Genomic DNA, 15,830 nt, shown 5'->3' with positions numbered 1-15,830 from the left:
GCGCTACAGCGTAACTTCGGCCTTCCCGCTCACCGCCTCATATGCGACGTGCCCACCAGGTGGAACTCCACCTTGCACATGCTGGACAGACTGTGCGAGCAGCAGCAGGCCATAGTGGAGTTTCAGCTGCAGCACGCACGGGTCAGTCGCACTACAGAACAGCACCACTTCACCACCAATGACTGGGCCTCCATGCGAGACCTGTGTGCCCTGTTGCGCTGTTTCGAGTACTCCACCAACATGGCCAGTGGCGATGACACCGTTATCAGCGTTACAATACCACTTCTATGTCTCCTTGAGAAAACACTTAGGGCGATGATGGAACAGGAGGTGGCCCAGGAGGAGGAGGAGGAGGATGAGGAAGAGGGGTCATTTTTAGCACTTTCAGGCCAGTCTCTTCGAAGTGACTCAGAGGGAGGTTTTTTGCAACAGCAGAGGCCAGGTACAAATGTGGCCAGCCAGGGCCCACTACTGGAGGACGAGGAGGACGAGGATGAGGAGGAGGTGGAGGAGGATGAGGATGAAGCATGGTCACAGCGGGGTGGCACCCAACGCAGCTCGGGTCCATCACTGGTGCGTGGCTGGGGGGAAAGGCAGGACGATGACGATACGCCTCCCACAGAGGATAGCTTGTCCTTACCCCTGGGCAGCCTGGCACACATGAGCGACTACATGCTGCAGTGCCTGCGCAACGACAGCAGAGTTGCCCACATTTTAACCTGTGCGGACTACTGGGTTGCCACCCTGCTGGATCCACGCTACAAAGACAATGTGCCCACCTTACTTCCTGCACTGGAGCGTGATAGGAAGATGCGCGAGTACAAGCGCACGTTGGTAGACGCGCTACTGAGAGCATTCCCAAATGTCACAGGGGAACAAGTGGAAGCCCAAGGCCAAGGCAGAGGAGGAGCAAGAGGTCGCCAAGGCAGCTGTGTCACGGCCAGCTCCTCTGAGGGCAGGGTTAGCATGGCAGAGATGTGGAAAACTTTTGTCAACACGCCACAGCTAACTGCACCACCACCTGATACGCAACGTGTTAGCAGGAGGCAACATTTCACTAACATGGTGGAACAGTACGTGTGCACACCCCTCCACGTACTGACTGATGGTTCGGCCCCATTCAACTTCTGGGTCTCTAAATTGTCCACGTGGCCAGAGCTAGCCTTTTATGCCTTGGAGGTGCTGGCCTGCCCGGCGGCCAGCGTTTTGTCTGAACGTGTATTCAGCACGGCAGGGGGCGTCATTACAGACAAACGCAGCCGCCTGTCTACAGCCAATGTGGACAAGCTGACGTTCATAAAAATGAACCAGGCATGGATCCCACAGGACCTGTCCGTCCCTTGTCCAGATTAGACATTAACTACCTCCCCATAACCATATATTATTGGACTCCAGGGCACTTCCTCATTCAATCCTATTTTTATTTTCATTTTACCATTATATTGCGAGGCTACCCAAAGTTGAATGAACCTCTCCTCTGCCTGTGTGCTAGGCCTAAATATATGCCAATGGACTGTTGCAGTGGTGGCTGACGTGAAGCCTCATTCTCTGCTATGACATGCAGACTGATTCTCTGCTGTCATGAAGCCAGATCCTCTGTTACGGGACCTCTCTCCTCTGCCTGTGTGCTAGGCCTAAATATATGCCAATGGACTGTTGCAGTGGTGGATGACGTGAAGCCTGATTCTCTGCTATGACATGCAGACTGATTCTCTGCTGACATGAAGCCAGATCCTCTTTTACGGGACCTCTCTCCTCTGCCTGGGTGCTGGGCCTAAATTTATGACAATGGACTGTTGCAGTGGTGGCTGACGTGAAGCCTGATTCTCTGCTATGACATGCAGACTGATTCTCTGCTGACATGAAGCCAGATCCTCTGTTACGGGAGCTCTCTCCTCTGCCTGGGTGCTGGGCCTAAATTTATGACAATGGACTGTTGCAGTGGTGGCTGACGTGAAGCCTGATTCTCTGCTATGACATGCAGACTGATTCTCTGCTGTCATGAAGCCAGATTGTCTGTTACGGGACCTCTCTCCTCTGCCTGGGTGCTGGGCCTAAATATATGCCAATGGACTGTTGCAGTGGTGGCTGACGTGAAGCCTCATTCTCTGCTATGACATGCAGACTAATTCTCTGCTGACATGAAGACAGATTCTCTGTTACGGGACCTCTCTCCTCTGCCTGGGTGCCGGGGCCTAAATATCTGAGAATGGACTGTTCCAGTGGTGGGTGACGGGAAGCCAGATTCTCTGCTATGGAACCTCTCTCCAATTGATTTTGGTTAATTTTTATTTATTTAATTTTTATTTTAATTCATTTCCCTATCCACATTTGTTTGCAGGGGATTTACCTACATGTTGCTGCCTTTTGCAGCCCTCTAGCTCTTTCCTGGGCTGTTTTACAGCCTTTTTAGTGCCGAAAAGTTCGGGTCCCCATTGACTTCAATGGGGTTCGGGTTCGGGACGAAGTTCGGATCGGGTTCGGATCCCGAACCCGAACATTTCCGGGATGTTCGGCCGAACTTCTCGAACCCGAACATCCAGGTGTTCGCTCAACTCTAGTAATCATCATTACCATCATCTCCACTAGTCATCATCATTGTCACCCTCATCTCCACTACAGTAATCATCATTATCACCATCATCATCTCCACTAGAGTAATCATCATTATCACCATCATCATCTCCACTAAAGTAATCATCATTACCATCATCTCCACTAGTCATCATCATTGTCACCCTCATCTCCACTACAGTAATCATCATTATCACCATCATCATCTCCACTAGAGTAATCATCATTATCACCATCATCATCTCCACTAAAGTAATCATCATTACCATCATCTCCACTACAGTAATCATTGTCACCCCATCTTCACCACAGTCATCATCATTACCACCATCATCTCCACTAGAGTAGAGTAATCATCATTATCACCATCATCTCCACTAGTCATCATCATTATCACCATCATCTCCACTAGAGTAATCATCATTGTCACCATCATCTCCACTAGAGTAATCATCATTGTCACCATCATCTCCACTAGAGTAATCATCATTGTCACCATCATCTCCACTAGAGTAATCATCATTGTCACCATCATCTCCACTAGAGTAATCATCATTGTCACTAGAGATGAGCGAATTTTGAAATTTGTTCACACTTCATTTGGTGGTAAAAGGTGAAATGTGTTATGGATTTCGTTACCATGGACTATAACGCAAGTCTATGATGGAATGCCTTTAGAGACCTTCCATTATTCAAGGCTTCCGTTATGCATTCAGTCATAGAATTGCGTTATGGTCCGTGGCAATGGAATCCATAACGCGATTCACCGTTTACCAACAAATGAAGTAAAAGGTAATTGTGACCATCATCTCCACTACAGTAATCATCATTACCAACATCACCATCATCCGTTCTCTGCTGAGAGTTAAGGTTTTAGCTTGAGGCTGCACTACTGAGACACTGCCGATGATCAGGCATGAGGCTGCACTACTGAGACACTGCCGATGATCAGGCATGAGGCTGCACTACTGAGACACTGCCGATGATCAGGCATGAGGCTGCACTACTGAGACACTGCCGATGATCAGGCATGAGGCTGCACTACATTTCTCACCTACTGCCGCTCTGCAGAGTCAGACTGTCAGTGACGTTCTGCTCCCCTTACCAAAAGATAATGGAGCGATGTGTCTGGTGCAGTGACAGGCGAAGCCTTCAGAACGCCCCTCACCCCAGGGGATGCATTCGGACCCCATGTATGTATGAGCCGCCCATGCAGGTTCCTGACCTGTTTGCTGAAGGAGAGGGTCACTCCGGCCATGTTCTGGTTTGTGTGTCGCAGGAACCTTGTTTTCTTACAAACCAAATCAGATTCTGTCACAGGAGCAAAACTGCAATCTGGAAAAGGAGAAGAATCAGAGAGAGAAAGAATCCATGTGATTCCAGAAAGGAGGAGCGCTGCGGTCTGTCTACCCCTGGTAATACGGACTTGGTGGAGTCACCTACGGCACCGGCCAAGTCAGAACTGCTAGTGAACGTTCTCTATGTCCCCTGGAGCGCTGCGGTCTGTCTACCCCTGGTAATACGGACTTGGTGGAGTCACCTACGGCACCGGCCAAGTCAGAACTGCTAGTGAACGTTCTCTATGTCCCCTGGAGCGCTGCGGTCTGTCTACCCCTGGTAATACGGACTTGGTGGAGTCACCTACGGCACCGGCCAAGTCAGAACTGCTAGTGAACGTTCTCTATAATGTCCCCTGGAGCGCTGCGGGCTGTCTACCCCTGGTAATACGGACTTGGTGGAGTCACCTACGGCACCGGCCAAGTCAGAACTGCTAGTGAACCGTCTGTATAATGTCCCCTGGAGCGCTGCGGGCTGTCTACCCCTGGTAATACGGAATTGGTGGAGTCACCTACGGCACCGGCCAAGTCAGAACTGCTAGTGAACGTTCTCTATGTCCCCTGGAGCGCTGCGGGCTGTCTACCCCTGGTAATACGGACTTGGTGGAGTCACCTACGGCACCGGCCAAGTCAGAACTGCTAGTGAACGTTCCCTATAATGTCCCCTGGAGCGCTGCGGTCTGTCTACCCCTGGTAATACGGACTTGGTGGAGTCACCTACGGCACCGGCCAAGTCAGAACTGCTAGTGAATGTTCCCTATAATGTCCCCTGGAGCGCTGCGCGGTGTCTACCCCTTGTAATACGGACTTGGTGGAGTCACCTACGGCACCGGCCAAGTCAGAACTGCTAGTGAACGTTCTCTATGTCCCCTGGAGCGCTGCGGTCTGTCTACCCCTGGTAATACGGACTTGGTGGAGTCACCTACAGCACCGGCCAAGTCAGAACTGCTAGTGAACGTTCTCTATGTCCCCTGGAGCGCTGCGGTCTGTCTACCCCTGGTAATACGGACTTGGTGGAGTCACTTACGGCACCGGCCAAGTCAGAACTGCTAGTGAATGTTCCCTATAATGTCCCCTGGAGCGCTGCGGTCTGTCTACCCCTGGTAATACGGACTTGGTGGAGTCACCTACGGCACCGGCCAAGTCAGAACTGCTAGGGAATGTTCCCTATAATGTCCCCTGGAGCGCTGTGGGCTGTCTACCCCTGGTAATACGGACTTGGTGGAGTCACCTACGGCACCGGCCAAGTCAGAACTGCTAGTGAACGTTCTCTATATCCCCTGGAGCGCTGCGGTCTGTCTACCCCTGGTAATACGGACTTGGTGGAGTCACCTACAGCACCGGCCAAGTCAGAACTGCTAGTGAACGTTCTCTATAATGTCCCCTGGAGCGCTGCGGTCTGTCTACCCCTGGTAATACGGACTTGGTGGAGTCACCTACGGCACCGGCCAAGTCAGAACTGCTAGTGAACGTTCTCTATAATGTCCCCTGGAGCGCTGCGGGCTGTCTACCCCTGGTAATACGGACTTGGTGGAGTCACCTACGGCACCGGCCAAGTCAGAACTGCTAGTGAACCGTCTGTATAATGTCCCCTGGAGCGCTGCGGGCGGTCTACCCCTGGTAATACGGAGTTGGTGGAGTCACCTACGGCACCGGCCAAGTCAGAACTGCTAGTGAACGTTCTCTATGTCCCCTGGAGCGCTGTGGGCTGTCTACCCCTGGTAATACGGACTTGGTGGAGTCACCTACGGCACCGGCCAAGTCAGAACTGCTAGTGAACGTTCTCTATATCCCCTGGAGCGCTGCGGTCTGTCTACCCCTGGTAATACGGACTTGGTGGAGTCACCTACGGCACCGGCCAAGTCAAAACTGCTAGTGAATGTTCTCTATATACCCTGGAGCGCTGCGGTCTGTCTACCCCTGGTAATACGGACTTGGTGGAGTCACCTACAGCACCGGCCAAGTCAGAACTGCTAGTGAATGTTCCCTATAATGTCCCCTGGAGCGCTGCGGGGTGTCTACCCCTTGTAATACGGACTTGGTGGAGTCACCTACGGCACCGGCCAAGTCAGAACTGCTAGTGAACGTTCTCTATGTCCCCTGGAGCGCTGCGGTCTGTCTACCCCTGGTAATACGGACTTGGTGGAGTCACCTACAGCACCGGCCAAGTCAGAACTGCTAGTGAACGTTCTCTATGTCCCCTGGAGCGCTGCGGTCTGTCTACCCCTGGTAATACGGACTTGGTGGAGTCACTTACGGCACCGGCCAAGTCAGAACTGCTAGTGAATGTTCCCTATAATGTCCCCTGGAGCGCTGCGGTCTGTCTACCCCTGGTAATACGGACTTGGTGGAGTCACCTACGGCACCGGCCAAGTCAGAACTGCTAGGGAATGTTCCCTATAATGTCCCCTGGAGCGCTGTGGGCTGTCTACCCCTGGTAATACGGACTTGGTGGAGTCACCTACGGCACCGGCCAAGTCAGAACTGCTAGTGAACGTTCTCTATATCCCCTGGAGCGCTGCGGTCTGTCTACCCCTGGTAATACGGACTTGGTGGAGTCACCTACGGCACCGGCCAAGTCAGAACTGCTAGTGAATGTTCCCTATAATGTCCCCTGGAGCGCAGCGGGCTGTCTACCCCTGGTAATACGGACTTGGTGGAGTCACCTACGGCACCGGCCAAGTCAGAACTGCTAGTGAACGTTCTCTATGTCCCCTGGAGCGCTGCGGGCTGTCTACCCCTGGTAATACGGACTTGGTGGAGTCACCTACGGCACCGGCCAAGTCAGAACTGCTAGTGAATGTTCTCTATATACCCTGGAGCGCTGCGGTCTGTCTACCCCTGGTAATACGGACTTGGTGGAGTCACCTACAGCACCGGCCAAGTCAGAACTGCTAGTGAATGTTCCCTATAATGTCCCCTGGAGCGCTGCGGGGTGTCTACCCCTGGTAATACGGACTTGGTGGAGTCACCTACGGCACCGGCCAAGTCAGAACTGCTAGTGAACGTTCTCTATGTCCCCTGGAGCGCTGCGGTCTGTCTACCCCTGGTAATACGGACTTGGTGGAGTCACCTACAGCACCGGCCAAGTCAGAACTGCTAGTGAACGTTCTCTATGTCCCCTGGAGCGCTGCGGTCTGTCTACCCCTGGTAATACGGACTTGGTGGAGTCACTTACGGCACCGGCCAAGTCAGAACTGCTAGTGAATGTTCCCTATAATGTCCCCTGGAGCGCTGCGGTCTGTCTACCCCTGGTAATACGGACTTGGTGGAGTCACCTACGGCACCGGCCAAGTCAGAACTGCTAGGGAATGTTCCCTATAATGTCCCCTGGAGCGCTGTGGGCTGTCTACCCCTGGTAATACGGACTTGGTGGAGTCACCTACGGCACCAGCCAAGTCAGAACTGCTAGTGAACGTTCTCTATGTCCCCTGGAGCGCTGCGGTCTGTCTACCCCTGGTAATACGGACTTGGTGGAGTCACCTACGGCACCGGCCAAGTCAGAACTGCTAGTGAATGTTCTCTATAATGTCCCCTGGAGCGCTGCGGGCTGTCTACCCCTGGTAATACGGACTTGGTGGAGTCACCTACAGCATCGGCCAAGTCAGAACTGCTAGTGAACGTTCTCTATAATGTCCCCTGGAGCGCTGCGGGCTGTCTACCCCTGGTAATACGGATTTGGTGGAGTCACCTACGGCACCGGCCAAGTCAGAACTGCTAGTGAACGTTCTCTCTGTCCCCTGGAGCGCTGCGGGCTGTCTACCCCTGGTAATACGGACTTGGTGGAGTCACCTACGGCACCGGCCAAGTCAGAACTGCTAGTGAACGTTCTCTATGTCCCCTGGAGCGCTGCGGGCTGTCTACCCCTGGTAATACGGACTTGGTGGAGTCACCTACAGCACCGGCCAAGTCAGAACTGCTAGTGAATGTTCTCTATGTCCCCTGGAGCGTTGAGGTCTTTTTTAATTGGTCGTTATTAAAAATATTGAGCCATTCTGTCACCTTATAGACTATATTACTATGTGATGTACACAACACCCCTCATACAGTATACATGGAGGACACACCGGGCACAGTCTGGATGGCGGGGGGCTCACTTCACCTTATAGACTATATTACTATGTGATGTACACAACACCCCTCATACAGTATACATGGAGGACACACCGGGCACAGTCTGGATGGCGGGGGGCTCACTCCACCTTATAGACTATATTACTATGTGATGTACACAACACCCCTTATACAGTATACATGGAGGACACACCGGGCACAGTCTGGATGGCGGGGGGCTCACTCCACCTTATAGACTATATTACTATGTGATGTACACAACACCCCTCATACAGTATACATGGAGGACACACCGGGCACAGTCTGGATGGCGAGGGGCTCACTCCACCTTATAGACTATATTACTATGTGATGTACACAACACCCCTCATACAGTATACATGGAGGACACACCGGGCACAGTCTGGATGGCGGGGGGCTCACTCCACCTTATAGACTATATTACTATGTGATGTATACAACACCCCTCATACAGTATACACGGAGGACACACCGGGCACAGTCTGGATGGCGGGGGGCTCACTTCACCTTATAGACTATATTACTATGTGATGTATACAACACCCCTCATACAGTATACATGGAGGACACACCGGGCACAGTCTGGATGGCGGGGGGCTCACTCCACCTTATAGACTATATTACTATGTGATGTACACAACACCCCTCATACAGTATACATGGAGGACACACCGGGCACAGTCTGGATGGCGGGGGGCTCACTCCACCTTATAGACTATATTACTATGTGATGTATACAACACCCCTCATACAGTATACATGGAGGGCACACCGGGCACAGTCTGGATGGCGGGGGGCTCACTCCACCTTATAGACTATATTACTATGTGATGTACACAACACCCCTCATACAGTATACATGGAGGACACACCGGGCACAGTCTGGATGGCGGGGGGCTCACTCCACCTTATAGACTATATTACTATGTGATGTACACAACACCCCTCATACAGTATACATGGAGGGGACACCGGGCACAGTCTGGATGGCGGGGGGCTCACTCCACCTTATAGACTATATTACTATGTGATGTACACAACACCCCTCATACAGTATACATGGTGGACACACCGGGCACAGTCTGGATGGCGGGGGGCTCACTCCACCTTATAGACTATATTACTATGTGATGTATACAACACCCCTCATACAGTATACATGGTGGACACACCGGGCACAGTCTGGATGGCGGGGGGCTCACTCCACCTTATAGACTATATTACTATGTGATGTATACAACACCCCTCATACAGTATACATGGAGGACACACCGGGCACAGTCTGGATGGCGGGGGGCTCACTCCACCTTATAGACTATATTACTATGTGATGTACACAACACCCCTCATACAGTATACATGGAGGAGACACCGGGCACAGTCTGGATGGCGGGGGGATCACTCCACCTTATAGACTATATTACTATGTGATGTATACAACACCCCTCATACAGTATACATGGAGGACACACCGGGCACAGTCTGGATGGCGGGGGGCTCACTCCACCTTATAGACTATATTACTATGTGATGTATACAACACCCCTCATACAGTATACATGGAGGGGACACCGGGCACAGTCTGGATGGCGGGGGGCTCACTCCACCTTATAGACTATATTACTATGTGATGTATACAACACCCCTCATACAGTATACATGGAGGACACACCGGGCACAGTCTGGATGGCGGGGGGCTCACTCCACCTTATAGACTATATTACTATGTGATGTATACAACACCCCTCATACAGTATACATGGAGGACACACCGGGCACAGTCTGGATGGCGGGGGGCTCACTCCACCTTATAGACTATATTACTATGTGATGTACACAACACCCCTCATACAGTATACACGGAGGACACACCGGGCACAGTCTGGATGGCGGGGGGATCACTCCACCTTATAGACTATATTACTATGTGATGTATACAACACCCCTCATACAGTATACATGGAGGACACACCGGGCACAGTCTGGATGGCGGGGGGCTCACTCCACCTTATAGACTATATTACTATGTGATGTACACAACACCCCTCATACAGTATACATGGAGGACACACCGGGCACAGTCTGGATGGCGGGGGGCTCACTCCACCTTATAGACTATATTACTATGTGATGTACACAACACCCCTCATACAGTATACACTGGAGGACACACCGGGCACAGTCTGGATGGCGGGGGGATCACTCCACCTTATAGACTATATTACTCTGTGATGTGTACAACACCCCTCATACAGTATACATGGAGGACACACCGGGCACAGTCTGGATGGCGGGGGGCTCACTCCACCTTATAGACTATATTACTATGTGATGTACACAACACCCCTCATACAGTATACATGGAGGACACACCGGGCACAGTCTGGATGGCGGGGGGCTCACTCCACCTTATAGACTGTATTACTATGTGATGTACACAACTCCCCTCATACAGTATACATGGAGGACACACCGGGCACAGTCTGGATGGCGGGGGGCTCACTCCACCTTATAGACTATATTACTATGTGATGTACACAACACCCCTCATACAGTATACATGGAGGACACACCGGGCACAGTCTGGATGGCGGGGGGCTCACTCCACCTTATAGACTATATTACTATGTGATGTACACAACACCCCTCATACAGTATACATGGAGGACACACCGGGCACAGTCTGGATGGCGGGGGGCTCACTACACCTTATAGACTATATTACTATGTGATGTATACAACACCCCTCATACAGTATACATGGAGGACACACCGGGCACAGTCTGGATGGCGGGGGGCTCACTCCACCTTATAGACTATATTACTATGTGATGTATACAACACCCCTCATACAGTATACATGGTGGACACACCGGGCACAGTCTGGATGGCGGGGGGTTCACTCCACCTTATAGACTATATTACTATGTGATGTATACAACACCCCTCATACAGTATACATGGAGGGCACACCGGGCACAGTCTGGATGGCGGGGGGCTCACTCCACCTTATAGACTATATTACTATGTGATGTATACAACACCCCTCATACAGTATACATGGAGGACACACCGGGCACAGTCTGGATGGCGGGGGGCTCACTCCACCTTATAGACTATATTACTATGTGATGTACACAACACCCCTCATACAGTATACATGGAGGACACACCGGGCACAGTCTGGATGGCGGGGGGCTCACTCCACCTTATAGACTATATTACTATGTGATGTACACAACACCCCTCATACAGTATACATGGAGGGGACACCGGGCACAGTCTGGATGGCGGGGGGCTCACTTCACCTTATAGACTATATTACTATGTGATGTACACAACACCCCTCATACAGTATACATGGAGGACACACCGGGCACAGTCTGGATGGCGGGGGGCTCACTCCACCTTATAGACTATATTACTATGTGATGTACACAACACCCCTCATACAGTATACATGGAGGGGACACCAGGCACAGTCTGGATGGCGGGGGGCTCACTCCACCTTATAGACTATATTACTATGTGATGTACACAACACCCCTCATACAGTATACATGGTGGACACACCGGGCACAGTCTGGATGGCGGGGGGCTCACTCCACCTTATAGACTATATTACTATGTGATGTACACAACACCCCTCATACAGTATACATGGAGGGGACACCGGGCACAGTCTGGATGGCGAGGGGCTCACTCCACCTTATAGACTATATTACTATGTGATGTATACAACACCCCTCATACAGTATACATGGAGGGGACACCGGGCACAGTCTGGATGGCGGGGGGCTCACTCCACCTTATAGACTATATTACTATGTGATGTATACAACACCCCTCATACAGTATACATGGAGGACACACCGGGCACAGTCTGGATGGCGGGGGGCTCACTCCACCTTATAGACTATATTACTATGTGATGTACACAACACCCCTCATACAGTATACATGGAGGACACACCGGGCACAGTCTGGATGGCGGGGGGCTCACTCCACCTTATAGACTATATTACTATGTGATGTACACAACACCCCTCATACAGTATACATGGAGGACACACCGGGCACAGTCTGGATGGCGGGGGGGCTCACTCCACCTTATAGACTATATTACTATGTGATGTATACAACACCCCTCATACAGTATACATGGAGGACACACCGGGCACAGTCTGGATGGCGGGGGGCTCACTCCACCTTATAGACTATATTACTATGTGATGTATACAACACCCCTCATACAGTATACATGGAGGACACACCGGGCACAGTCTGGATGGCGGGGGGCTCACTCCACCTTATAGACTATATTACTATGTGATGTATACAACACCCCTCATACAGTATACATGGAGGGCACACCGGGCACAGTCTGGATGGCGGGGGGCTCACTCCACCTTATAGACTATATTACTATGTGATGTACACAACACCCCTCATACAGTATACATGGAGGACACACCGGGCACAGTCTGGATGGCGGGGGGCTCACTACACCTTATAGACTATATTACTATGTGATGTACACAACACCCCTCATACAGTATACATGGAGGGGACACCGGGCACAGTCTGGATGGCGGGGGGCTCACTCCACCTTATAGACTATATTACTATGTGATGTACACAACACCCCTCATACAGTATACATGGAGGACACACCGGGCACAGTCTGGATGGCGAGGGGCTCACTCCACCTTATAGACTATATTACTATGTGATGTATACAACACCCCTCATACAGTATACATGGAGGACACACCGGGCACAGTCTGGATGGCGGGGGGCTCACTCCACCTTATAGACTATATTACTATGTGATGTATACAACACCCCTCATACAGTATACATGGAGGACACACCGGGCACAGTCTGGATGGCGGGGGGCTCACTCCACCTTATAGACTATATTACTATGTGATGTATACAACACCCCTCATACAGTATACACGGAGGACACACCGGGCACAGTCTGGATGGCGGGGGGCCATCCATGTTGCATGGATACGGTGCAGGCCACTTTCTCTCTTGGTATTTTAGTGATTTTCAAAATAAATGTCAAATAAAAATTATCTGATTTAAAATAAAAAGCAGCAGCAGTATAATCATATGGTCTTACCACGGTTGGGGGAAAGAAGGGGGAAGGGGAGAGCCTCTCCAGTGGTCCATGTCTGCCGCGTCCTGCTGTACAGGGGGATGAAAGAGCCGCAACCCTGAGACAGAAAGAGATATAAATACAGATATACAGGGGAAACATTACAATATCCTGCAAAGTTCCGTTATTTCAGGGATGTAACTGGTGACACGGACACCGAGACCGATCACAGGCAGCGAGATCTCAGGCCTTTATCTGGAGTCATTTGGAGGATTACGGCTTCCAGCTTATGAAACCCCAAAGTCTTAATTTTGAGGTCCAGGGGGTATGGGCAGCAGCGCCATCCCACGTGTAGAGCGCCACTGGCTGTGGGGACGATCCAGCCCTAAAATAATCCAAAAATGAAGAGATTCGGCGGCACATCCAGGGCGTGGGCTTCATTCCCCAGACAGCGACGTTTTCTCAGGCGGTGACGATAGTGCATTGTGGCGACTTCTAGCCGTTATCATCTACCATCCCTCACAGTAACTGCTAGTGCGTAATACAGCGATCATTTCATGTGCGTGTAACGTGTATTCCAAATATATATAATACATACACCGTGTATTCACCCCCTTGACTTTTTTTGGATTTTGTTACATTACAGAACACAATGGTCGGTGAAGTGAAAGGAGAACAATATGGAACTATAAGCTGGACTCTGGAACCGGCGCTGCCGGGAAAGGACGGAGACAACACCGCGCGGATTCACACTCAATAAGAGAGTGTCGCTGCTCGGTCTACGGTGGGTTAATTGCCAAAAACCCTCTATTATACTTCAAGTCAGATAGAGGCGAGTGGTTAGACCCGCGCTGATGGTGCAGTATTAGGTAATGTTACCTGTATATATATATATAAGGCGGACACAGCTAATATATACAGTGGGATGCGAAAGTTTGGGCGACCTTGTTAATGGTCATGATTTTCCTGTATAAATCGCTGGTTGTTACGATGTCAGATAAATCTATCATATCGGAGACGCACACAGTGATATCTGAGAAGGGACATGACGTTTATTGGATTTACAGAAAGTGCTAGAATTGTTTAAACACAATTAGGCAGGTGCATAAATTTGGGCACCACAAAAAAGAAATGAAATCAATATTTAGTAGATCCTCCTTTTGCAGAAATTACAGCCTCTAAACGCTTCCTGTAGGTTCCAATGAGAGTCTGGATTCTGGTTGAAGGTATTTTGGACCATTCCTCTTTGGTTCATTCAGGTTTGGTGGCTTCCGAGCATGGACAGCTCTCTGTAAGTCACCCCACAGATTTCCCATTATATTCAGGTCTGGGGACTGAGATGGCCATTCCAGAACGTTGTGCTTGTTCCTCTACATAAATGCCTTAGTGGATTTTGAGCAGTGTTTAGGGTCGTTGTCTTGTTGAAAGATGTATGGAACAAGGGGCTCTGGTCTGAGGAGACTAAAATGTATGGAGGAAGGGGCTCTGGTCTGAGGAGACTAAAATGTATGGAGGACGGGGCTCTTGTCATGAGGAGACCAAAACGTATGGAGGACAGGGCTCTGGTCTGAGGAGACCGAAATGTATGGAGGACGGGGCTCTGGTCTGAGGAGACCGAAATGTATGGAGGACGGGGCTCTGGTCTGAGGAGACCGAAATGTATGGAGGACGGGGCTCTGGTCTGAGGAGACCGAAATGTATGGAGGAAGGGGCTCTGGTCTGAGGAGACCAAAATGTATGGGGGAAGGGGCTCTGGTCTGAGGAGACCGAAATGTATGGAGGACGGGGCTCTGGTCTGAGGAGACCGAAATGTATGGAGGAAGGGGCTCTGGTCTGAGGAGACCAAAATGTATGGAGGAAGGGGCTCTGGTCTGAGGAGACTAACATTGGACTTATCGGCCATCAAATAAAACTCTATGTCTGGAGCAAACCCAACCCATCACATCACCCAAAGAACACCATCCCCACAGTGAGACATGGTGGTGGCAGCATCATACTGGGGGGACTGGGAAACTGGTCAGAGCTGAGGGAAAGATGGATGGTGCTAAATACAGGGATATCTTTCAGCAGAACCTACCCCACTCTGTGCGTGATCTGAGGCGAGGACGGAGGCTCACCTTCCAGCAGGACAATGGCCCCAAACACACGGCTAAAGCAACACTTGAGGGGGTTTAAGGGGAAACCTGTAAATGTGTTGGAACGGCCGAGTCACAGCCCAGATCTCAGTCCTATAGAAGATCTGTGGTCAGACGTAAAGATCGCTGCTCACAAGCGCAAACATCCGACCTGAAGGAGCCGGAGCCGTTCTGCAAGGAGGAACGGGCAACAATCCCAGCGGTCAGATGTGCCGACTGCTCATAGAGACTTATCCAGAGCGACTGGAGCTGTGATTGCCGCAAAAGGGGCTCTACAGAGTACTGACTGTAGGGGGTGAATAGTTCTGCACACTGACTATAGGGGGTGAATAGTTCTGCACATTGACCTCTTCTGTTATTTTGTCCTATTTGTTGTTTGCTTCACAATAAATAAAATATCCTCAGAGTTGTCGGCGTGTGCCGTAATAATTCCAGGGTGTGAGGCACCAAAAGTCAAGGGGGTGAATACTTTTACAAGGCGCTGTGTATATATTAGTATATAGACACAGATAGATATACGGCTGGGTTGGGCCTAGGGTGGTAAATGACAGCTACTTGGAGGGAGAATAGATGCCAACCGCC

The 15,830-nt window shown here is 50.8% G+C and overlaps 1 protein-coding gene across 1 annotated transcript in view; it reads right to left on the bottom strand.

Moving 5' to 3' along the window:
• TAF1C (TATA-box binding protein associated factor, RNA polymerase I subunit C) overlaps nt 1-15,830 on the bottom strand; it is a 69,948-nt gene that overhangs the window by 37,809 nt on the left and 16,309 nt on the right. The window contains exons 3-4 of the mRNA XM_044273120.1: nt 13,138-13,231; nt 3,800-3,909 (exon numbers count right to left, since the gene is read on the bottom strand). Coding sequence (XP_044129055.1) covers nt 3,800-3,909; nt 13,138-13,231 — 204 coding nt within the window. The remainder of the gene's footprint in view (nt 1-3,799; nt 3,910-13,137; nt 13,232-15,830) is intronic.

Source organism: Bufo gargarizans, unplaced genomic scaffold, assembly GCF_014858855.1.
Source record: "Bufo gargarizans isolate SCDJY-AF-19 unplaced genomic scaffold, ASM1485885v1 fragScaff_scaffold_401_pilon, whole genome shotgun sequence".
In the NCBI taxonomy this organism is placed as follows: Eukaryota; Metazoa; Chordata; class Amphibia; order Anura; family Bufonidae; genus Bufo; species Bufo gargarizans.
Note: the sequence above shows the minus strand (reverse complement) of the source record. Positions and strands in the feature narration are given on the sequence as shown.